The following is a 24,151-nucleotide window of genomic DNA, read 5'->3' as shown; positions in this document are numbered from 1 at the left end:
GTCAGGGATTTGGGAACGAGGTCCCGTGCTCTGTCAGTCAGGGATTTGGGAACAGCGCCCCGAGCTCTACCTTGTTTTGTCCCAGCGACGTTCCCTGGCAGCAGCACTGGGCACCCGGATCCCCTTGGAGCAGGGAGTGGGAACGACGAGCAGCTGCCAGCCCTTCCCAAACATCTGCTGTCCCCCCTCCTGCGGGGGAACAAAGTGGGGGGTTTGGGAAAGTGTCCGGATTTGGTGGCTCCTGCCCTGGGAAAGCAGCCAGGAGCAGCTGGTGCCGGCCCCGGGCGCGGGACCAGCTGGGGGAGGAGGTTTGGGAGCTTCCCGAGTGCCCAGCTCTGGGCTGGAGAGGGTTTGACTTTCCTGGGAAACTGTTCCCTAATTAACCCCCTGGAAACTGCCCTGGAAAAGCTGCTTTGGCCATCGACCCCCACCAGGTCAAGTTCTCCATTCCAGGGGTTTTCTGGAATAAATCCCTTTGCTGGCAGCGTTACCCACCTGGGAAGGGAAAACATGGAATTGTTATGTATTCATATGGGCCAATGTTTAATATTCATGTGATATTATTGATCTATTTTTTATATATTTATGTGGAAAACTCTGAATATTTCTGTGACATTTTTCATAATTTCCTGTGAAGTTTGATCAGGAATATTGGAGGAGACGCTTTGCACGTGGAGATGGAAAATTCTGAAATATTTCTGTAGTATTTTACCTATTTCCCTGTAAGTTTGGGCTCTGTTGAGGAGAGGTTTGCACATTTACATATCTATTTCACGTGTTTCTCTGTAAAATCCCTCAGGTCTCCCAGGCAGGGCCCCCCACGCTGCCCCCATGCTGAGACTCTGCCAGAGTTAAATCCCGTGTTTCTCCCAGTTTTCTCCCAGTTCTCTCTCCAGCTTCCCATTGCCGGTAACATCATTTGTGCCATGGAATAATTCCTAGTTTTCCTTGTTCAAGGCAATTCTGGAACACAAAAACCTGGGAGCTAGTGCAGGTGGCTCCGGTGTCCAGGTTTCCCTTTGCCTCAGTATTTTGGGAATTAGTTGTCCTGGTGGTGATTTTAAAATGCCGTATTTTCCACCTGTCTTTGAAAATTCCTCAAATACCTGGGTTGGAGCTGAGGATTCCTGAATGGCTTTCCATTAAACCTCCCTGTCAAAGGAAAAACCAGGATCCTGCCTCTCCAGACAAAGGATTTCGGGACTGTTACCCCTGATTTTCATCCGGGTGAGCTCAAAACCTTCCCAGCAGGGAGCTGCGGCCGCTCCCGGGAGCAAACCCCGCGGATCCAACGGCCCCCACCCCCCAGCTCCATCTGCCCCTGGATCCCACATTCCTGCCGTGGCTTTTCCTACAGCTGCTGCTAAAAATAACGGAGGCACGTGGCTGCTGCGGCGCTGGGGCCGCGGCTCCGGTTGCTGCCCCGGGCAGCGGGTGGGACCGGCCCGGCCCCGGTTCCTGTGCTGAGCTCCACTTCCCAGCTCCAGGGAAATGTGTGTCTGCTCCTCGCCTGGCACCATCGGATGGGGCTTTCCCGGGGTTTAACAAGGAAGCTTTTCCGCTAAAATTCATAATTCCTGAAGAAACCTGAGTGGCCAAGCCACTCCGTGCCGGAGCCAGTGGTTTCCGTGTGGGAGCCGGTGTTTTGGCAGCTAAACCAAACGTTGGTTTTAAGGATAAACTTTCCAAATGGTTGAATTCCCAAATTCCATAACCACCTCGCCTTACTCCTCGTGCCACCAGGAGAGGCAGAGCCAAGATTCCCATTTTTAGTATAAAGCCATGTCTATGCTCCTTGCCTGGTGCCATCTTGGTGGGAGGACACACGGATGGGTCTTTCCCAAAGGTCTAAGAATGAAGTTTTTCCCCGAAAACCTTTAATTTCTGAAGAAACCAAAACCTGAGTGGCCCAGGAGTGGCTGAGCTGGGATTTTGGCAGCTGAACTATACATTGGTTTTAGGGATAAACTCTCCAAATGGTTGAATTCCCAAATTCCGTGACCACCTCCGCTTGCTCCCTCTTCCCCTTCCCATTCCCTCCCCTATAGCCTCTTGTTTTCCTTAACTTTAGCTGGATTTCTCCGTGTTTCCAACAGGAAGATTGTAGGGAAAATAGATGAGGATGGAGACGGGTTTGTGACGGTGGAGGAGCTCAAGGCCTGGATCAAGTTTGCCCAGAAGCGTTGGATTTATGAGGATGTGGAGCGGCAGTGGAAGGGCCACGACCTCAACGAGGACGGGCTCGTTTCCTGGGAGGAGTATAAAAATGCCACCTATGGATACATCCTGGGTAGGTCCTGGTGCTGGGGATGAGCCTTTCCTGGAGCCAGCCAGACGAGCTGTTCACAAGGGTCACTGGGAGGGACATGGATCGGGATGGGGTTGTGGTGCAATGGTCAGTGGGAGGGACACTGATCGGGATGGGGTTGTGGTGCAATGGTCAGTGGGAGGGACATGGATCGGGATGGGGTTGTGATGGAGCGGGAGCTCGAGGCCTGGATTAAGGAGGCCCAGAAGAAGTCGATGGTTGGGAGTGTGGAGCAGCAGTGGTGGGAATTTGACTTGTCCCAAGCTGGATTTGTCCCCTGGAATGAGCCCAGGGATGTGCCAGCCTGGGCAGACGTCCCCAAAGTCTCACTTAAAAACCTCCAAAACTCCCCAGATTGACCTTCTGGTGGCATTACTGAAGGAAAATCCCAGGAAAAGAACCCAAAATATGTGGAACCCCCCCCCATAATGGATGGGGATGTCTGGGGACAAACACAGCTCTGGGCTAAATCCCACTGATTTAGGGATTAACAATATGTGGGAATGGGGGGTTTCAGTCCTTTGGAATTCCTGGCTCAGGGGGGCATTTGGAACCTGCAGGTGGAACTGACTGACCTGTGGTTGTGAAACCAGCTTGGTGTGTCCATCCCATCCCATCCCTAATCCACAAAGACCATCAGCAGAGCCATTAATCCCTTTCCCTTATCCTGGGAGCAGTGTTAGTCCCTGGAACTTGAGGGTTTGGGGACATGAGCCGCAGCCTCAGACACCCCTGGGAGCACGGGAAGGAGCAGCTGTTTTGGGGTTAAACCCTTAAACCCCCAGTCCCTGTGCAGCTCCTGCCTCCAGCACTGCAGACGGGACGGGCGGAGGAGTCGCGGCTCCAGAGCGGGAAACCCGCTCGAATTTCCTAAATATTGCCAAAAATAGTCAAACTGCTCCGTGGGATGTGCAGAGGGGGAGCTGCCACACGGGAGGCTCATCCATCTCCCTCGGGCTCATCCGTGTCCCTCGGGCTCTGGGAGGATCTGGGTTTTCCGTGCTGGTGGCTGGGGAAAGCCCCCCACCTCTTCCCAGGCTGGGGCAGCGCTTCCCAAACCTCCCTTTGCCATGGATTTCTGGGATCTGGGCTTATCTGCCCATGTAAGCGCAGCCTGGAAGGGGGAGGAGAGATCCTGGGAAGGGTTGAACACCCTTTTTTCCTGAGGGATTTGAGGGGTCTGGGGTGGGATTTAAGACCTGCAGGTGTGGGACAGGGAAAAATATAAACCTTAATGAGGGAAAACTTAATGAGGGAAAAACCTTAATGAGAAAACCCTGAATCAGTGAAACCCTCTTAATGAGCTTAAGGAAAAGCCCCTTCCCACAGCCAGAGCAGCGAGTGGGCAGTGCCCAACCCCAGCACGGCTGATCCCGAGCCCGGAGCGGTGCCGGAGGCCGAGTGTCCTTGGCAGGCCCCGATGGAGCCTCGGCTCGTGCTGCTCCCACATACTTGTGTCCTTACGGAGTGCCGGGAGGATCCCGCCTCACGCCCTGGCTCCGGCTCCTCTCGGCAGGAATCACTTTTCCCCAGCTCCTTGCTGCTGAAAGATTCCCTCCCTTCCCCTCAGTCCCCTCCCTGGCCGGAGCAGGGCTGGAATGCCTCTGGAAGTGCCTCCGGAGTGTTGGCGTGCAGCCGAGGGTTGTGTGGGGCCGGGCACCGCCCTTGACTGCTCCAGGGGTTGGGAACACAGCGTTTCGTCAGCAAAACCAGGTGCTGGGGGGGATGGTTTTATGAATTAATTAATTAAACATGGGGATGAGTCACCAGGTGGCCCCCAGAGGTGTCACAGAGCGGTGCGGGGCTCTGCTGGGGGAATTACAGGAAGCAGGGAATACCAAGTGATGAATGTCCAAGAGCTTCATCTGAGAGTGGAAATCCCTTTGAAACTCCCTTCAAAATCAAAATAGAATGATAATCATCATATCATCATCATCCCATTTTTGTTAATTCCTCAGTCCTGGGGTGGGATCCGAATCATCATCATCATCATCATCATCCTATTTTTGTTAACTCCTGAGTCCTAGGGTGGGATCTGAAACCAGGAACACTCATTCCAGGAGAAGCTTCTCCATCTGCTCCCCCAAACGTCCCCCTGCCCAGGGACCGAGACACAAAGTGGCTTTGGGGGTCTTGGGGGGGAATGTGTGTGACCATTTTTAACCCACCTGCCCCCTGCCCTCCATCAAACTCATGGATTGGCCAGACAGCAAATAAGGAATGGGCCCAATCCCGAGGATTTCCTTGCTTGGGTCTGTGCCGCTTCCCAAGGCAAAACCTTGGGAATAGAATAGGGAATTTTGGCTTCATTCTACCCTAGACATGCCTTAAAATCAAAATCTTTGGATATTTAATGTCTCTGGGGCTGCTCCAGAGCTTCTTAATCCAGAGTCCCTTGATCCAGAGCTCTGTAATCCCTGCCTTTTGTCCCAGGTAGCAGAGCAGGGACAAAGGGACGGAGCCTTTTGGAGCCTGTTTTGTAGACCAGGCCTGGCTCTGGTTTAACTTAACCAGAACGTGGCCACAGCCATGTCCTCCTGGATCCATGTTCTCCATAGGCTGCCGGCCCCGTGTCCCGGAGCTCCTCTCCCGCCGCCGGCGGGGCTGTGCTGAGTGTTCCCGCCATCCCACCCGGCCGATGCCTCCCGGCTCTGCTGCCGCCCCGGCAGCGAGCGAGATCCCCTTACACATTCCCCTCCCGAAATAGCTCCGGCTGAGCCTCCAACCGTGCCGGCCAAACCCCCCGAGCCCTGTCTGCTGGGGCCTCTCCCTGGGAATGCCGCGATCCCGGGGCTGCTGCAGCTCCTCCTCCTCCTGGGAACGGGCGCAGGAGAGACGCGGTGGCTGCCGGGAGCTGCCCTTGAGGCTGCGGTGGCGAAGCACTGGGGGGTTGAGCTGAGGTGGGGGGTTGAGGTTGGGTGGAGGAGGTTGAGGGTGAGAAGGGCTTGCTGAGGAGGTTGAGCTGGGGTTGAGTTTGAGTTGAGGGTGAGGATGTTGAGGCTGTGGTTGAGTTGGGTTATGCTTGGGGTTGGCTTGGGTTGGTGGTGACCATGGTCTCTGCCCTGCCTGAGCTGATCTGGGTGCTCCCTCTGCTCCTTCCCAGACGATCCGGACCCCGACGACGGCTTCAACTACAAACAGATGATGGTGCGGGACGAGCGGCGCTTCAAGATGGCCGACAAGGACGGGGACCTGGCGGCCACCAAGGAGGAGTTCACGGCCTTCCTGCACCCCGAGGAGTACGACTACATGAAGGACATCGTCGTGCAGGTGGGGCTGGCACGGAGATGTTGGGAATGGAGTGTTCCCCGGAAGCTCTGGGGAGGGGAGCACTGGGGGGTGGGAATCACTCCAGGCCTGGCTCACGCCGGTGTCTCCATGCAGGAAACCATGGAGGACATTGACAAGAACGGTGACGGCTTCATCGACCTGGAGGAGTACATCGGTGAGACGCCAGAGCCACGGTGCTCCATGTCCCTTCCATTTCCCCACGCAGTGTCAGCCGCTGCCGGCACATCCTTCCCATCTCTCCTCCTCTGGGAATGTTCTCTCTTCCAACTTCTTAACTTCTGCACCCCACCTTGTGCCACTGTTGAGGATTTTGGGGTGAAATCCTGATCCAAAGGGCACTTTGGGATTTTGGGGATGGACTTAGGGAGCTCAAGGCTTTGGGTCAGTCCTTGGGATGGGGACGGGGCTATGGTGGTCGGGAGGATCCCGATCCCACTCTCCCCACAGGTGACATGTACAGCCAGGATGGCGATGCTGACGAGCCCGAGTGGGTGAAGACGGAGCGGGAACAGTTTGTGGAATTCCGAGACAAGAACCGGGATGGGAAGATGGACAAGGAGGAGACCAAGGATTGGATCCTGCCCTCGGACTACGACCACGCTGAGGCCGAGGCCCGGCACCTCGTCTACGAGTCCGACCAGGACAAGGTGGGCCCGCGCTCCGGTGGGATTTCGGGAGCAGGGTGGGAGGAGCGGGGGGAATAGCGGGATGTGGCATTCCCTGCAGGACGGGAAGCTGACGCGGGAGGAGATCGTGGACAAGTCGGACCTGTTCGTGGGCAGCCAGGCCACGGACTTCGGGGAGGCGCTGGTGCGGCACGACGAGTTCTAGGCCTCGCCGGCACCTGCTCAGGGCTGCGCCCGCGCCCAGGCCGCTCCCGCCACGGGAAACCCCATCCCGGCGCCCAGGGATGGGGCTCAGGAAAGCCACACCCTCCCCGGCACTTGGGGCTCGTCTTGTGGGTTTTCCTGGGATTTTAACGACTTTTGGGTTATTTTTGTATGTTTTGGTTTTACCACGTGTGGAAACGGCTCCCCCGGCACGGGGGCAGCGACGGGGCCGCCCGGGGCAGCGGGGAATTCACAGCGGGATTGGGATTGGAGGTGGAATAAAACTTGGAATTGGAGTGAAAGTTGACAATTGGAATTAAAATTGGAACTAAAGTTGGAATTGGAATTAAAATTGGAATTTGAATGGAAATTAAAATTGGAATTAAAATTACAATTGGAATTCAAGTTGGAATTGAAACTAAAATTAGAATTAGACATTAAAATGAAAATTGGAAGTTGAAATGGAATTTGAACTTGGGAAGTGAAATCAAATTAAATGGAAACATTGACGTGAAATTGGAATGAGAATTCAAAGCCCCCAAAAAACCCCAAACCCATCAGAGCAGCAGCAGGACCCCGGGAGGTTCTGGGGGGCACCCAAAGGGGACCCCAGGGGAGGTGACCCCGGGGGGGTGAGAACCCCCCTCCCCCATCGTTGCCCCCCAGGATCTGGCCAGGCCCCCCCGGCCCCACTCCAAGTGCCTTGAATCCCCCAAACCCGGGCGTGGGGGGGGGGCTCATCCACCCCGCTCTGGGATAATTCCCAATGTTTTCCCTCTTCTGTGTCGTTTGTCCCTGCCTGCAGCTCCCAGAGCTGTGTGAAGTTGGTCTGGCCGACCCCAGATTCCTGGGTTTTCCCTTAAATTGTTTTCCAAGGGTTTCCAAGTGCTGACTGGATCCTCCCTCTTCCTCCTCTTCCTCCTCCTCCTCCTCCTCTCCCACCTCCCCATCCCTAAATCCAGGGGCGAACGGTTTGGGAACGTGTCCCCGCGTTGGGCTCAGGGATCTGGGAATGCGGGGGGTGGTTTGGGACACCAGGGATGATTTGGGACAGCAGCCGTGATTTTGGGAACACCAGGAAAGCTCCCCTGGCATCACCCCCAGTGCACCCCTGCGGCCCCTCTCCTGCTTCCCCCCATCCATGAGGATTTGTGTCCCACTGACGACTCCGGACACGGATTTTTCGCCTCCTCCGGGTTTATTCGGTTCTCTGCTCTGGCTGATTGAAGGGATCCGGGTCGGCCGGGGCTCAATAAACTGTTCAACCCCCATGGGCCGGGGGGCCAGACCCCAGTTCCTGTGTCCCCCCAAACCGGGATCCAGGGGAACCCCTCAGAGTGAGCCGGGAGAGTGTGGGCAGGGGGAGCCCAGGGAAGGGGAGGGGGGGGGGCCTGGGGGATGGATTTGGGGGTTCGGGGGGGAGTGATGTGGGGCCTGAGGGGAGTCCTGGCCCTCAGCCTGGAGACTTGGGGGCTCAGCCCCACGGAGGGGATCCAGCCCCACCCCAGCCCCATGAATGGGGGGCTCAGCCCCATCCCAGCCCCATGGGGGGATCCAGCCCCATACCAGCCCCACAGATGGGGGAGCCAGCCCCACCTCAGCCGCATGTAGGGCATCCAGCCCCACCCCAGCCCCCTGAATGGGGGGCTCAGCCCCACCCCAGCCCCATGGGGGGGATCCAGCCCCGGCCCAGCCCTATAAATGGGGGCTTCAGCCCCAGCCCAGCCCCATAGATGGAGGTGGAGGGGCAGCATCCCACTTCCCTGCCCCCCCACTGCCTGTGGGGCCTGCAGGGGACAAGGGAGCAGAGTCCCACCATGGCATTGCTGTGGAGCACAACCACCCCTGAGACCCCCATCCCACCCAACTATGGGGTACAGTCACTCCTGGGACCCCCATCCTGCCCTGCCGTGGGGTGTGTAGTGTGTCCCCCATCCTGAGAGTCCCACAGGGGTTCCTGCAGTGTGTCCCCCATCCTGAGGGTCCCACAGGGGTTCCCACACTGTGTCCCCCATCCCGAGGGTCCCACAGGGGTTCCCACACTGTGTCCCCCATCCCGAGGGTCCCACAGGGGTTCCTGCAGTGTGTCCCCCATCCCGAGGGTCCCACAGGGGTTCCTGCAGTGTGTCCCCCATCCCGAGGGTCCCACAGGGGTTCCTGCAGTGTGTCCCCCATCCTGCAGAGGGTCCCACAGGGGTTCCTGCAGTGTGTCCCCCATCCCGAGGGTCCCACAGGGGTTCCTGCAGTGTGTCCCCCATCCTGCAGAGGGTCCCTGTTGCGCTCAGACTGCGGCCATGGTTTATTGTCCCACCCGCGCTACATCCTAGGCTGGCCGGGGATCCCGGACCCCTGGGGCAGCGCCAGCCCCACAGCTGGGGCAGCCGGGGGTCCTGGGGGGCAGCCGGGGGTCTGGGGGGGCAGCCGGGGGTCGTGGGGGCCAGGGCGGTGCCGCAGCCCCTCAGCTGGGGCTGACCTGGCTCGAGGACACGGAGGAGACCTCGGTGCGCTGGGCCGAGCTGGACACCTCGGAGTCGTCGCTCATGGGCCGCCCACACACTGTCTCCAGGATGCAGGCGCGGAACTGTGGGGACACAGGGGCAGGGGACAGCTCAGCCCGAGGGTCCCACTGGCCCCATGTCCGGCCCTGGCACTGTCCTCACACCCCTGATGCCACGTTGGCCCCATGTCCCATCCCTCGGTACGTGCCAGCCCTGTTGGTGGCCCTGGGCATGACCGGGTGTCCCCGGGTGTCCCCAGGTATCCCTGGATGGCCCTTATACCCCATGTGTTCATGGGTGCCCCGCGTGTCCCCCCGTCCCACGGTGTCACCTGTTTGTTCATGAAGCAGTAGATGATGGGGTTGTAGATGCAGGCGCTCTTGGAGAAGAAGGCAGGGACGGTGACGAGGCGCAGGTCGAGGCCGTGGTCGCGGTTGTTCACCATGTACATGGCCAGCGCCGCGTAGGGGACGTAGCACAGGCAGAAGGACCCCACCATGACCACGACCATGCGCGACACCTCCCGCTCCGCCTTCTGCGTCGTGGCCGACTCCTGCTGCTGTGCTGCCACCTGGGATGGGGACAGGGACACCTTGGGCCTGCCTGACCCCCCAACCCCCTGCCCGACTCCCTGATCCCCTGCTTGCCCCCCTGCCTGTGCTCCTGCTCACCCTTCTGATCAAACAGCCTGTCCTTCTTCCCTCCCTCCCTCCCTTCCTCCTTTCCCTCTCTTTCTTCCCCCTCCTCCTTCCCTCCTGCCCTCCTTCCAGTCAGTTCTCCATCCCTCCCTCCGCTCCATCTCTTCCTCCCTCTCACCCCTCCCAGCCTCTCTCCACCCTCCATCCCCCTCCCCTCCTCCCTGGCACACCCAGCTCCAGTGTCCCCCGTGCCCCCCGTGCCCCTGGGACTCACAGTCCGCAGGGCGCTGAGCAGCTGGGAGTAGGAGAAGATGATGAGGGAGAGGGGGACGATGAAGCAGAAGATGAAGAGGAACCAGGTGTAGTACTCGCTCTTGTACTTGGTGCCCACCGTGTACCAGTCAGGGCCGCAGGAGCACTGCAGCCCCTCGGGCAGGTACCTGCAGCACCCACGCTCAGCCTCTGCTTCGCACCAAGTGGCACCCCCTGGCACCCCATGGTACCCCCGTGGCACCCCTGCGGAACTGACGGGTGTCTCACCACCCTCCTGGCACCCCCATGGCACCCCGGGGCACTGCCGGGTGTCTCACCTCCCTCCTGGCACTCCGTGGGCCTCCCCTGCCCCCCAAGCCCCCTGTGCCCCCACAGCCCCACCTGCTCCAGCCGAAGAAGGGGGGGATGGCGACGCCGATGCCGATGGCCCAGGTGGCCGCCACGACCAGCAGCGCGTGGCGGGAGTTGAAGCGGAAGTTGCCGAAGGGTTTGCAGATGACGATGTAGCGCTCGAAGGCCAGGAAGGCCAAGGACCACCCTGTCACCAGCCCTGGGGGGACACGGCCACTGTCTTGCACTCTGCCTGTGGCCACTGGGGCCACAGGTCACCCCATGTCCCACAGCACCCCCAGGTCACGGGGTCACCCCAACTCCTACAGGCCCAGTAGAATGCGGTGGTCACCCCTCCCTACAGCTCCACCGGACCCCACTGGTCACCACAACTCCTACAGCCCCACCAGACTATAGTGGTCAACTCCTACAGATCCAGATGGTCACCCCAGGTCTTGCACCCCAGCAGCACATGGTGATCACCCCAACTCCCACAGCACAGGAGATCATAGTGGTCATCTCTGGCCCCAGCAGCCCTGGTGGTCATTCCCATCACCTCTGGCCCCAGCAGCCCTGGTGGTCACTCCATCACCTCCAGCCCCCGGTGCCCCCGTGGTCCTCCCGTACCTCCGGTGGCCCCCGAAAAGCCCTCGAAGGCACACATGTGCTTCCCGAAGATGAAGTATCCCTGGGAGCTGGAGACAAAGACGGTGAAGACGCTGAAGATGCAGCACATGAAGCCGCTGACGGAGATGTTCACCAGGATGTAGTTGAGCGGCTGCCGCAGCTTCTTGTACTTGATGGTGACGATGAGGACGATGGCGTTCAGGGGGGTGCCCACCAGGAACACCACCCCCATGAAGATGGTCTGCAGGTAGAAGGCCCACTTGGGCGCCAGGTGGTACTGGGGCCCATCCCAGGGCCCCACCCCCGACTGGTTCTTGAACAGGTAGAATTCTTCCTCGTCCATGGCGGCGGTGGGGGGGGCGCAGCGACCGCCCCCCTGATATACCCTGCGCCCCTAAAGCCGCTTAGGGGGGATCAGGGCTCAGCTCGGCCAAACTTGGGGATTAGGGGGGGCTAAGCCAGGCTCAGCGCCTAATCGGCCCCCTGAGCCAGGCCGAGCCGATTGCCGGGGCTCTGGGGGGATTTGGGGGGGCGGAAGAGCTCCCCCCCCATACCTGGGTGTGGGGAGGGTCCCCAGGGATGCCCAAGCTCAATCCTGCTCCCCCCAGCTTGCCCAGGTGTCCCCAGGTGCCCCCAAGCTTGGTCCTAGTCCCACCAGGATGGCCAGGGGTCCCCAGGTGTCCCCAGGTTCCCCCAGGCTTGGTCCTGGTGCCCCTGGGATGACCAGGAGTCCCCAGCCTTAGTCCTGCTCCCACCAGGGTCCCCAGCAGTCCCCAAGCTCAGTCCTGCTCCCCCTGGGATGTCCAGGTGTCCTCAGGTGTCCTTGGGGGTCCTCACCCTTGATCCTGCTCCCCTGGGATGGCCTGGCCCTGATTGCCCCAGGAAGAACTTGGGGTCCTCCCCATGAGGTCACCCCCTGCCTTCCCCAGCACCCCGGGATGTCCCCCCCGCTGGTGTCACCCCCCAGTGATTGTCCCCGTGTGAGGTGGGGAGAGCTGGGAGGGGTTAAGGGGTGGGGGCACTGCTTGGGGAGTTGACTGAGGGGGATGTTCACATTGGAGGGTGAAAAACTGGGGGGTGCCTGGGGGGGGGTTCGCTTTGGGGGTACCTGGGTGGGGGGGTCACTTTGGGGGTGTGCTGATGGGGACTCAAATCCCAGATGACCCCCAGCTTCTTCCTGTCCCCCCGCCCCTCCCACCCGTGGGACCCTCGGGGGGCAGGAAGGATGAGCAGAAGCTGCTTAGGGGGGGGATTATGGGCGCTGGCGCCCCCCCGGGCTGGGGGTGCCTATAAAGACCAGTGCAGGGATAGGACCGTGGCACCCCGGGACCCCCACAGAGGGAGGGGAGGTTGGGCAGGGGGCACCTCCGAGGGGGCTGTGCCTTGGGGGGGGTGTGGGGAATGGGGGATGCACACCCGGGGGTACCCTGGAGCACCCCTGGGGTTGTGTCCAGCTCTGGGACTGGGATGGGGACGGGGGGCACACAGGAAGGGGACAGGGATAGGGAGGGGGGGGGTACGGAGGGGCCGTTTGGACTGTACCTCCAGCCTGTGTTGTACTGGGCTGTACTGGGTCATACTGGGCTGTACTAGCCTGTACTGGGCCATACTAGAGCATACTGGGCTGTGTTGTATTGGATCATACTGGGCTGTCCTGTATCCTCCTACTGGGCTGTACTGGGCTGTACTGAACTGGATTGTGTCACATAGGATTGTACTGGTTTGTACTGGGCTGTACTGGGTCTGGCCATACTGTACCAGGGTGTACTGGGCTGTACTGGGCAGAACTGGGTCGTGGTGGGCTGTACTGGGCTGTACTGGATCAGGTCAGCTCTGCTGGTGCTGTACTGGAATCCCACGGGGACGGGCACCCCCAGGCGGGCACCCCAGGGCTGGTGACCCACAGGGACAGGCACCCCATGGAGGGCCCCATGTGTGTCCCCCAGTGTGTGCCTGATGTGCCCCCACAGAGCCACGGGCGTTGGGGACACGGAGCTGAGGGGCTGGGGGGACACACGGGGGGGTGGGGGGGCTGCAGGGGCGCTGCAGGGCCGGGGGGCTTGGGGGCTACGGGCACAGTGGGGACACGGGGGGACACGCCAGTGTCCACAGCAGGGACCAACAGCACCGTGGGGCCACCCCACGCCTGGCACAGCTCTGGGGGACCTGGACTGGCCTGGGGGGCTCTGATGGGGGGTTTGGGGCCAGGTAAGTCCTGTGAGGAGTGGCTGAGGGAGCTGGGGGGGCTCATCCTGGAGCAAAGGAGGCTCAGGGGGGACCTTCTGGCTCTGCAAGTCCCTGACAGGAGGGGGGAGCCGGGGGGGGTCGGGCTCTGCTGCCAGGGAACAAGGGACAGGCCAAGGGGAAACGGCCTCAGGCTGGGCCAGGGGAGGGTCAGGTTGGGGCTGAGGAGGAATTTGTTGCTGGAAAGGGTGGTGAGGCCTTGGCAGGGGCTGCCCAGGGAGGTTTGCAGTGCCCATCCCTGGAGGTGTCCCAGGAAGGCCTGGCCGTGGCACTCAGTGCTCTGGGCTGGGGGCCAAGGTGGGGATGGGGCCCAGGGTGGGTCCATGGGCTGGGAGGGCTTTTCCAACCTCAGGGATTCTGGGAGTCTATGAGTCTGGTATGGTGGCCATGGAGTGTCAGGGTGGTGGCCATGGAGTGGGAAGGCTCTCAGGGTGCCGTGGGTGGGTGCTGTGGGCACGACGTGCTGAGCACAGAGCTCTGGGGGCTGCAGCACCACCGGCCCAGACGAGACCCCCCAACACCCCCCAGTACCACCCCCCGGACCCCACAGCACCCACCTGTACCAGTATGGACCCTGTACCCCACACCCCTGTCCATAGCCCCAGGGCACCCAAGGAACCCCCCCAGGGTCTGCATGTCCCTGCCTTTGTGCCCTCCTGGATGTGGCCCCACACGTGTCCCCACTGTCCCCATGGCCATGTCCCCTGTGTCCCCCATCCATGAACTCCATGTTCCCCTGTCCCTTTGCCCGCCAGCCCTGTCCCCCTCGTCCCCGTGGCCACGTCCCTACTGTCCCACTGCCACCCCATCTGTGCCCCCATGCTGCCGACAGTCCCCTCCCCATGTCCCCCCATCCTGAGGACCCCGAGTGCCCCAAGCCCCAGTGCCCCAAGGGGACCCGGAGCCAGGGACAGGGTGGGGGGACATGGGATTCAGGGTGCCAACGCCAGGGGGATGGGCCTGCTCCCTGTCCCCTCCCCAGGAGACACTGGTGGGGTCAGACCCTTCATCACAGCCTTCACCATCATCTTCCTCTGCCCCGGCTGCAGCAGAGCCCAGACCCTAGTGGGCACCAGAAGCCCCCACAAAGCACTCTCTGCCCCCCAGGCCTCCCTGACCCGCCCCAGAAACATTCTGAGCCCCCAGCCTGGACCACGCTGATCCTCCTGGAGCACACCAACACCCTGAACCTCCCCAGGCATCCTGAGCCCACTATCTGGACCACCCTGACCGCCCCAACCCCCCAAACCATCCACCTGCTCGCCCTCCTACACCTGCCGTGGGTTCGGGGGTCCCGGCGTGTCATCCCTTTGTGTTTCCCCCCCATCACGTGCCCACCCAGACACCCCGGGGGTATTTTTGGTGTGGGTGTGTTGGGGGTGCCCCCCCGCCGCGTGCCCCCCCCGGGGTATTTTGGGTGCCGGTGCGTGGCTCTGACTCGGCGGGTTATTTTTAGGTGCTGGCGCAGGCGCCACCGCGTCACCCCCCCGCGTCACCCCCCCCACGTCACCCCCTGTCACCCGTTGTCGCCTCGGGGTGCACCCGCACCCCCCCACTCCCCCCGCTGGAAGCTTCCAGGGCAGGCACCGGAACTGGGGGGAACACGATACCCCCCAAATTACCCCCCCAAAAAGACCCAGATCCAGGTCACCCGAGTGTCCCCCCTGCCCCCCCAAGGGTACCGAGGCGTCTGGGGACACACACACGAGAAATTCAGTGGGGTTCAGGGGTCACCCCAAAATTGACCAAGCCCTCTCCCCAGACACGTGGCACCATGATGGGAAACTGAGGCACGGCCGGGGGGGCCCATGGCTGGAGCCACCGGGGGGGCAACCAGGGAGGGGGGTCTGGGCAGGGGGCCCCAAGGGGGAGTTTTGGGGGAGCTCCTGGCGGGTTTCCCCAGAGGGGGATCCTGGGGGGGGTTGTGGTGTCTCAGTTGTGCTCCTGGGGCTGGGGGGAGGGTTTTTATGTGGTTTTGAGGGGTCCCAAGAGGGGGTGCTGACTTGGGGGGTCCCGAGTGGGGGGTCCTGGATGGGTCTTCTGGGGGGGTCCCGAGCGGGTGAGTTTTAAGGGCATCTTTGGGGGAGGGTTTGGGGTGCATTGTGCTGACAGGGGCCTGCGGTATTGGGGTGCCTGGGGTGTTGGAGTGCTGGGTATTGGGGTGTTCGGGTGCCTGGGGCATCAGGGTATCGAGGGGCAGGGGTATTGGGGTGCTAGGTGTCGAGTATTGGGGTGCAGGGGTATCGGGGTGTGGGGATTTTGGGGTGGCCAGCTGGCAAGGTATTGAGGTGCCAGGGTATTGGGTGCTCAGGGTATTGAGGTGCACAGAGTGTTGCCTGTCAGGGTCCCTGGGGTGCTGGGATTTTGGGGTGCTGGGGTGTTGGGGTGTCAAGGTACAGGTGTGTCAGGATAATGGGGTGTTGGGGTGTCAAGGTACAGGCGTGTCAGGATAATGGGCTGTTGGGGTTCCTGGCCTATGAATTGTGGCAGTTTTGTGGTGTTGGGGTTTCAGGGTTTGTGATTTTGGGGGGTGCTCGGATTTTGGACTTTGGGGGTGCTGGGATTTTAGGGTGTCAGGGTTTGGGGTTACACCAGTTCAGGGGGTTGTGGTTGCAGGGATTTTGGGGTGGCAGAGTTTCACTGGTCTCTGAATGCCAGGATTTGGAGTACTGGTATTTCAGTGTAGGGGGGGTTGGAGTGCTTGGGGGCCAAGGCTTGGGGGTGCTGAGGTTTGGGGGTGCTGAAGTTTGGGGTGCCAGTGTTTCAGCTTGCAAAGTTTGAGGGTGCCAATATCTGAGTGGGGGGCAGGGGGTTCGAGGTGTCAGATTTTGGGAGTTTGTGGCACTGGACTTTTGGGGCTTTTGGGAGTTTTGGTGTGTCAGTTACTGGTGTCTGGGGGGTTGTGGGAGCCAGTGTTTTGTGGGTGCCTGTGTTTGGGGCTTTGGGGGTGCCAGGGTTTGGGGCTTTTGGAGTTTGGAGGATTTTGGAGGTGCCTGTGTTTATGGGAGGTCAGTGTTTGGGGCTGTCAGGGTCTGGGGGTTTGTGGGTGCTGGTGTTTGTGGGTGTCGATATTTGGGGTGTCGCTATTTGGGATGCTGGTGTTTGGGATTACTGAGGTTTTGGGGTTTCAGGGTGTCAGTGGGTTTGTGGGTGCAGGCGTTTCCAAGGTGCCAGTGTTTGAGGCTGTCAGGGTTTCTGGTTGCCTGTGTTTCAGGGTATTGAGATTTTGGGTGTGTTGGGGGTTTAGGGGTTTGTCGATGTTTCAAAAGTGCCGGGATTTGGGGGTCTCGGGGTGCCGGGGTTTGTGGGTGCCGGGGCCCGGGAGTGCCCAAGTCCGGGGGTCCGAGGTTTGGGAGGTGCTGGGGTCCGGGGTTTTGGGGGGTGTCGGAGTGCGGGGGTCCATGGTTTTGGGGGAGCCGAAGTCCGGGGGTTTTGGGGGTGCCCGTGTCTGGGGGTCCGGGTGTGAGGCCGGGGCTATAAATAGCGGCGCCCGAGGCCCCCCCACCCCCCGGCCGGTCGGTCGGTCGGTCCCTCCCGGTCGGTCGGTCCCTCCCCGGGACGGGGCGGGACGGGCCAGGGCAGCGCTTAAAGCCGCCGCCGCCCCCGGCCCCGCCACTCTCCGCCGCCGCCCCCGGCCCGAGAACCCTCCGGGAACGCATCGGGAACGCATCGGACCCCGCCGCGAATCGGCACCGGGAACTCACCGGGAACCGCTGCTCTGCCTCGGGAACACACCGGGAACCCACCGGGAACTGGCCCCAGGAACCCACTGGACCCCGCCGGGACCCGCTGCTCCGCTCCGAGAACTCATCGGGAACCGACCCCAGGAACCAGGTGGAACTTCCACCCCCCGGGACCCGCCGCTACCTCGGGGAACCCACCGGGAACCCACCGGACCACCCCCCCCCAACCCCTTAGGGATCCGCTGCTCCCCTCTGGGAGCCGAGAACCGACCCCACCACCGGGAACTTGCACCGGGACAGACTCAGGACAGCAGCCCCTGGCACCGGGACCGACTCTGGGAATCGGGACCCCCACTGGGGACACCGGCATCGAGCCGCGACCCCCCCGGGACACCGGGACTGAGCCGAGACGCCGTCCCCAGGCGCCCGCACTGATCCCGGGATCCAGGAGCACCCCCTGAGCACCGGGACTGACTGAGGACACGGTCCCCCGGCGTCGGGAACTGGGACCCCACCCAGGACACTGACACCCACCCGTGATCCAGGACACCAGGACTGACCCAGGACACCGTCCCCCAGCACCGGGACCCCATTGCAGGCACCGGCACCCACCCGGGACCCCCACCAGGGACAGCAGCTCTGAGCCAGGACACCTTCCTCCAGCACCAGCTTTGCCAGCGGGATCCCCACCCGAGGCACCCACGTTGTCCCAGGACACCAACACTGATTTGGGACCCCCACCCAGGGTACCAGGACCCCTTCAGGATACTGGGACTGACCCAGAACCCCCACCTGGGCACAGGGATTGACTTGGGACCCCTGCCCAGGCATCAGGAGTGACCAGGGACCCCACCCGGGACCCCACACCCACCCAAGGACCCCAACCCAGCCACGAGGAGTGATCCAGGACTCCCCAACACTCCCATTCGGGAACCTCCCCACCACCACCCAGGAAACCCCTCACCCACTGAGGACCCCCCCAGCCCCACCAGGATGAACTCGTTTGACTCGGCACCAGGCGAGGACCCCGAGGAGCTCCCGGCCACCGAGAAGGACCTCGCGGAGGACGCGCCCTGGAAGAAGATCCAGCAGAACACGTTCACACGCTGGTGCAATGAGCACCTCAAGTGTGTGCAGAAGCGCATCGTGGACCTGCAGCGTGACCTGAGCGATGGGCTGCGCCTCATCGCCCTGCTCGAGGTGCTCAGCCAGAAGAAGATGGGGCGCAAGCACCACCCGCGCCCCAACTTCCGCCAGATGAAGCTGGAGAACGTCTCGGTGGCCCTCGAGTTCCTGGAGCGGGAGCACATCAAACTCGTGTCCATCGGTGGGTGTGCGAGGGGCGAGCGAGGGGGGAGAGGAGAGTGTGCCAGGGGGTGGGGGAGGAGTGGGAATGGGGTGGGTGTGCCAGGGCAGGGGAGACGGAGCAGTGAGGATGGGGCTGGGGATGGCTGTGCGAGGGTGGCCGTGATGGACAAGTGAGGATGGGGCTGAGTGCGCAAGGGCGGGCGTGGTGGAGGAGTTGGAATGGAGGGTGAGTGTGCAAGGGCAGGAGCAGTGGCAGAGGAGGGGCACAGGGTGACTGCGAGGGCGGTGGCAGAGAAGTGAGGATGGGGCTGGGGGTGAGTGTGCAAAGGGCAAGGCCAATGGACAAATGAGAATCAGGAATGAGCGTGCAAGGGTGGGTGTGGTGGAGGGATGGGAATGGAGGGTGAGCGTGCAAAGGCAGCGTGAGCAACAAGTGAGGATGGGGATGAGTGTGCAAGATTGGAGGTGGGATGAGTGTGTGAAGGGAGGTGATGGATGAGTGTGAATAAGATGAGAGTGCAAGGATTGGGAGGTGAAGTGGGAGTGAGGGATGAGTGTGCAAGGGAAGAGATGGACAAGTGAGGATGGGCCCATGGGGGACTGTGCAAGAGTGGGGGTGACGGATGAATGGAAATGGGAGTGAGTGTGCAAGGGTGACAGAGGAGTGGGAATGGAAGATGAATTTGCAGAGTGGGGCCAACAGACAGATGAGAATGGGGGCTGAGTGTGCAAGGGGAGGGTGACAGAGGAGCAGGGACTGGACGAGTGTGCACGGGCAGTAGGGGGTGGGAGTGGGGCTGAGTGTGCAAGGCGGGGGACAATGGACAGGTGGGGCTGGGGATGAGTGTGCAAGGAGTGAGCGTGCAAGGGCCGTGCAGTCTGTGGGCCTGAACCCGTGTGAGGGGCCGTGCAGGGCCGGGGGGGGTCGGGCCCTCGTGCGAGGGGCTGTGCGGGGGGTGGGTGCTGAGCTCACGCTTGGCTCGGGCCGCGCACGCTGAGCTCACACGGAGGGGCCGCACTGGCCCCCCGCACACTCGCTCCCCCCTGGTGGGGCCCCAGCGCCCACCTCCACCCGACAGCTGCAGGGTGACCCCCCCCGCGCGGGCACGGGGGGTTTGCAGCCCCCCCGCACACGCACTGTCGCACCCCACCTTTGCACAGCCGGACCCGGGGGGTGAGGGACCCCCCCGCGCTGTCACCTCCGCCTCCCCACGCGTGTCTTTGCCCCCTCCCGTGACCCCCCCCCCCACATGTGACACCAGGTTTTGGGGTCCCCCCAGGTGTTGCCCCCCGGAAGCCGCCGGGGGGGTGGGGTTGTCCCGCCCCGCCCCCACATCTGCAGCCCATTTCCTCCCCAAAAGGCGATCGCTCGTGGGGGGAGAGGGAAGAGGGCGGGGGAGGGTCCGCTCTGCAGGGCGGTGGGGAAGGCGCCGGGATGTCTGGGGCCCCCCTTCTCCCCCAGACGCCCCCTGCCTCAGTTTCCCTATCCCGGCATTCCATGGGTCAGGACCCCCCCCGGGGTGCTCACTCGGGGACCCTCCCGGGTGCTGCCAGGGTTGTGACCCCACCAGGCACTGCCCGGTGGGCTATTGGGGTCCCCCCTGCAGGTTGGGCGGGGTTGGGCAGTGCGGGGTGGGCGGGGGCAGTGCCGTGAGGAGTTGGGGTGTCCCCAGGCCCATAACTGGGACCCTTCCTGTGTCCTGGGGTGTCCCCAGGCAGGTGTTGGGGTGCAGGGCCCCCCGGCAGTGCCATGGGTTGTCGGGTTGTCAGGGGTCCCCGTGGCAGTGCTGTGGGGTTTTGGGGTGCCCCCAGGCGGGTCCCGGGGTGCCCCGAGGGGGAACAGTCTCACGGGGTGTTTGGGTGCAGCCCCCCCGTTTCCCCCTGCAGGCAGCCAGGCCATCGTGGACGGGACCCCGAAGCTGATCCCGGGGGGTCGGGGCTGTCGGGGTGCAGGGATCCCCACAGGGGTGTCCCGCAGGATGTTGGGGTGTTCCGGGGGGTGCTGTGGGGTGTCGGGGTGCCCCGGGGGGAGTCCCGCGGGACCTCGGGTGCAGCCCTCGCATTTCCCCCCCACAGACAGCAAAGCGATCGTGGACGGGAACCTGAAGCTGATCCTGGGTCTGATCTGGACCCTCATCCTGCACTATTCCATCTCGATGCCCATGTGGGAGGAGGAGGAGGAGGGGGACGAAGGCCGCCGCCAGACCCCCAAGCAGCGGCTGCTGGGCTGGATCCAGAACAAGGTGCCGCAGCTGCCCATCACCAACTTCAATCGCGACTGGCGCGACGGGAAGGCGCTGGGAGCGCTGGTGGACAACTGCGCCCCGGGTGAGGAGGGTGGGGCTGGGGGGGAGCTGGGGCCGTGGGGGGCACGGTGGGAGTATGGGGGGGACAACTGTGCCCTCGGTGGCGGGGGAGTGGGGGGTAGGAGGGACTGGGGGCGGGGGGCGGGGGGGGGGGCAACTGCCCCCTGCGGCAGCGGGGGGGGGGTAGGGGGGGCACAGGGGGGTAAGAGCCCCCCAATCCGTGCTGGCTCAGGGGGCACTGGTGGAGACGACGAGAGGCACTGGATGCAAAAGGGAGGGGGTGTGGGACGGGGGGGGGAGGACAGGGGTGCCTCGCTGACCCTCCTCCCCCTCAGGCCTGTGCCCGGACTGGGAGAAGTGGGACCCCAACGAGCCGGTGCAGAACGCCCGGGAGGCCATGCAGCAGGCGGACGACTGGCTGGGGGTCCCCCAGGTACGGGGCACAGGGGGCACTGGGGGTCCCCCAGGTGTGGGGTGTGGGAGGGGGCACAAGGGGCTCTGGGGGTGCAGGGGCATTCCAAGGGGGTGGTCCTTGGGGATCCACAGGGTCCCTGGCCATATGGGATACCCCTGGGCACCTGTGGGGGCAGTAGGTGTGTGTGTGGGGGTTCCCAGCAGGGCTGGGAGGGTATGGTTGGTGTTGGGGGTCCCAGGAGGGTCTGACGGGTGTCAGGGTGCCCCCTGGCACTGGGGTTCATGGTGGGAGGGGTCCCCCAGCAGGGTCCCCCCGGGTGGGGGTGCTGGGAGGGTCTGACAGGTGTGGGGGTCCCCCCTGCAGGTGATCGCTCCCGAGGAGATCGTGGACCCCGACGTGGACGAGCACTCGGTGATGACGTACCTGTCCCAGTTCCCCAAGGCCAAGCTCCGGCCGGGGGCCCCCCTGCGCCCTCGGCCCCCCCAGCCCGGCCGTGCGCGCGCCTACGGGCCCGGTACGGGGGGCTGGGGGCTCAGGGGAGCTGGGGGGGCTGTGGTGCCAGGACGGAGGGGGCAAAGGGGGGCGTGGGGGTTTGGGAGTCACCAGGAGGCTGCAGACCTGGCACAGCTGGGCTGTGGGGCTCATGGGGGGCTCAAGGACCCCACACAGGGAGACATGGGGGAGCTCAGGGACACACGGGACCCGGCACAGGAGGGACATGGAGGGGTTACTGGGTGAGGGATGTGGGGGGGCTCAGGAACCCAGCACTAGAGGGGTCTTCTGGGGCCATGGTCTGTCAGCACATGAGCCCCCCCCAAGCCCAGGGACCCCTCTCCAGCCCTGGGGTGTCACCTGTGCCCAGGGACACCACCGACCCAGGAATTCTCCAAGGGTCCCCCCATGCCCAGAGACCCCCCAAAGTCCCCCCAGGCTCCCCCCCATACCCGAGGGACCCCCACTGATCCCAAGGTTCCCCTTGCCACCACTAAGGACCACCTGGGGGTCCCAAGTCGTGTGTGCTGTGGGGTGCTGGGGGTTGGGGGCATGCTGAGAGGTTCTGGGGTGCTGAGGGTCCCTGGGGGGTTCTGGGGTCCTGGAACCCCCCTGACCCTCTCCCCCTGCAGGCATCGAGCCACAGGGAAATGTGGTGCTGCGCCCGGCCCAGTTCACGGTGGAGACCCTCGAGGCAGGGGTGGGTGAGGTCCTGGTCTATGTCGAGGACCCCGAGGGACACACCGAGGAGGTACAGGGGGCCCCAGCACCCCCTCTGGGGGATCCCCCCAGCAACCCTCTCTGGGGGAGCCCTCCAGTGCCCTGGCTCTGTGTCACCCCCTTTCCCTGGTTTTGGGGTCTCTCCCCCCCCACAGGCCAAGGTGGTCCCCAACAATGACAAGAAGCGAACGTACAGCGTCACCTACGTCCCCAAGGTCGCGGGGCTGCACAAGGTGAGGCCTGTGGTGACCCCCCTGTGACAGCCCCTCGCTACCCGCCCTGCAACACCCCCCTGTGACACCCGTGCCCTCCGTGCCCCCAGGTGACAGTGCTGTTCGCGGGGCAGAACATCGACGGGAGCCCCTTCGGGGTGGGCGTGGCCATGGCCCTGGGTGACGCCACCAAGGTGACGGCGCGTGGCCCCGGCCTGGAGCCCGTGGGCAACGTGGCCAACAAGGCCACCTACTTTGACATCTACACTGCAGGTGGGGGAATGGGGCGGCCAGGGGGCTCTGGGGACACGTCCTCATGGTGGTGTGGCCATGACAGGGCCAGGTGGTTCTGGGGATGTGTCTTCACGGTGGCATGGCTGTGGCATGACCCAGAGACTCTGGGGACATGTCCTCAGGGTGGTGTGGCTGTGGCACGACTTGGTGGCACTGAGGTCATGTCCTCGTGATGACATGTGCGTGGGGTGGCCTGGTGGCTCTGGCGGTGTGTCCTCGTAGTGACAGGACATGGCATGACTTGGTGGCTCAGGGACACATCCCTCTTATGCCAGGGCCACGGCATGACCAGGTGGCTCTGGGGACGTGTTCTCACAGTGGCCTGGCCATGGCATGACTTGGTGACTCTGATGCCATGTTCTCATGGTGACAATGACCATGGGGTGTCTCGTGGCTCTGGGGATGTGTCCTCATGGTGACAGGGTCATGGCATGGCTGGATGGCTCTGGGGACATGCCCTGATGGCCTGGTGGCTCCCCATGGTGACCTGGCCATGGCACTGAACCTGTGTCCTGGTGGCAGGGGCCGGCTCGGGAGATGTGGGGGTGGTGATCACGGACCCCCAGGGCCGGCGGGACACAGTGGAGGTGATGCTGGAGGACAAAGGGGACAACGTGTTCCGCTGCACCTACCGGCCTGTCCTCGAGGGGCCACACACCATCTGTGTCACCTACGCTGGCACCCAGATCCCCAAGAGCCCCTTCACTGTCAACGTGGCTGAAGGTGAGACACCCCCGCCGGGTCCCCACGTGGCCCCATGGCACCCACTGGTGACCAGAGTGGCCTCATGTCACCCATCAGTGGCCCCACAGCACCCACTGGTGACCATTGTGTCTCCAAGGCAGCTATTGGTGACCACAGTGACCCCATGGCACCCAGTGGTGACTGTGGTGGGCCACAATACCTGTCAGTGACCACAGTGGCCCCACAACACCCCTGTGGTTGCCCATGGCCCCAGGGGTGGCCCATGACCCCCTCAACCCCCCCAGGAGGGCCCTCTGGTACCCCTGTCCCCAGGGTGTCCCCAGGGTGTCCCTGTGGCACCCATCAATCTCAGGGTGTCCTAGGGGTTCCTTGTGCCCCTGGGGATCCCATGGCACCCCCCTGTCCATGGAGTGTCTCCAGGGTGTCCCCACAGGCACCTTCCAGCCCTGGGGACCCCATGGAACCCCACTGTCCCCAGAGGGTGTCCCCACTGTGTTCCCACGGGCTTCTTACAAGCCGGGGACCCCCTCCCCTCCCTAGAGTATCTCCAGGGTGTTCCCATGGGCATCTTCCAACCCCGGGGACCCCCTGCCCCTCCTTGTCCCCGGGGTTGTCCCCAGGGTCCCCCCGGTGCCCAGTGGGTGCTGGTGGGTGCTAACGGGGGTCTCCAGCCTGCACGCCTTCAGCGGTCCGGGCCGCGGGCCGGGGGCTGCAGCCACGGGGGATCCGGGTGCAGGAGGTGGCCGACTTCAAGGTCATGACACGGGGCGCAGGCAGCGGGGACCTGCGGGTGACACTGCGGGGGCCAGGTACGTGTCACTGCGGGGGCACAGGGGGTCGGGTGGTTGGGGGGCACCACAGGGTGTGCCAAAGGGAGTCCACATGTGGGGGGTCCCATTGGGGTGCCCATGGGGTGGGTGCATCAGTGGGGGTCCCCATGGAGGGATGGACATGGTTGTAGGTCCCATGTGGGGTCT

At 63.0% G+C, this 24,151-nt stretch overlaps 3 protein-coding genes across 4 annotated transcripts in view; 2 read left to right on the top strand and 1 right to left on the bottom strand.

The window, feature by feature from the left end:
* The window catches only part of CALU (calumenin), a 15,905-nt gene extending 8,183 nt beyond the window's left edge, over positions 1-7,722 (top strand). For both annotated transcript variants that reach the window (XM_027669734.1, XM_027669735.1), the window contains exons 3-7: positions 2,097-2,290; positions 5,412-5,578; positions 5,693-5,753; positions 6,047-6,246; positions 6,326-7,722. In XM_027669734.1, coding sequence (XP_027525535.1) covers positions 2,097-2,290; positions 5,412-5,578; positions 5,693-5,753; positions 6,047-6,246; positions 6,326-6,430 — 727 coding nt within the window. In that variant the 3' untranslated portion in view covers positions 6,431-7,722. The remainder of the gene's footprint in view (positions 1-2,096; positions 2,291-5,411; positions 5,579-5,692; positions 5,754-6,046; positions 6,247-6,325) is intronic.
* Positions 7,723-8,873: 1,151 nt separating this feature from the next.
* OPN1SW (opsin 1, short wave sensitive) lies at positions 8,874-11,139 on the bottom strand. The gene is made up of 5 exons (XM_027669733.1): positions 10,796-11,139; positions 10,220-10,388; positions 9,840-10,005; positions 9,259-9,498; positions 8,874-9,010 (listed from the first exon to the last, which is right to left on the bottom strand). The coding sequence occupies exons 1-5, from the start codon at positions 11,136-11,138 to the stop codon at positions 8,888-8,890; spliced, it is 1,041 nt and encodes a 346-aa protein (XP_027525534.1). The 5' UTR covers position 11,139; the 3' UTR covers positions 8,874-8,887.
* A 5,552-nt stretch (positions 11,140-16,691) lies between these two features.
* Positions 16,692-24,151, top strand: part of FLNC (filamin C) — a 28,662-nt gene continuing 21,202 nt past the window's right edge. The window contains 9 exon segments of the mRNA XM_027669736.1: positions 16,692-18,049; positions 20,107-20,358; positions 20,672-20,769; positions 21,115-21,265; positions 21,876-21,994; positions 22,119-22,196; positions 22,286-22,448; positions 22,992-23,192; positions 23,846-23,983. Coding sequence (XP_027525537.1) covers positions 17,716-18,049; positions 20,107-20,358; positions 20,672-20,769; positions 21,115-21,265; positions 21,876-21,994; positions 22,119-22,196; positions 22,286-22,448; positions 22,992-23,192; positions 23,846-23,983 — 1,534 coding nt within the window. The 5' untranslated portion in view covers positions 16,692-17,715.

Source organism: Corapipo altera, unplaced genomic scaffold (genome assembly GCF_003945725.1).
Source record: "Corapipo altera isolate COAL_440 unplaced genomic scaffold, ASM394572v1 246, whole genome shotgun sequence".
Lineage (NCBI taxonomy): Eukaryota > Metazoa > Chordata > Aves > Passeriformes > Pipridae > Corapipo > Corapipo altera.
This window is presented reverse-complemented; position numbering and strand designations above follow the sequence as displayed.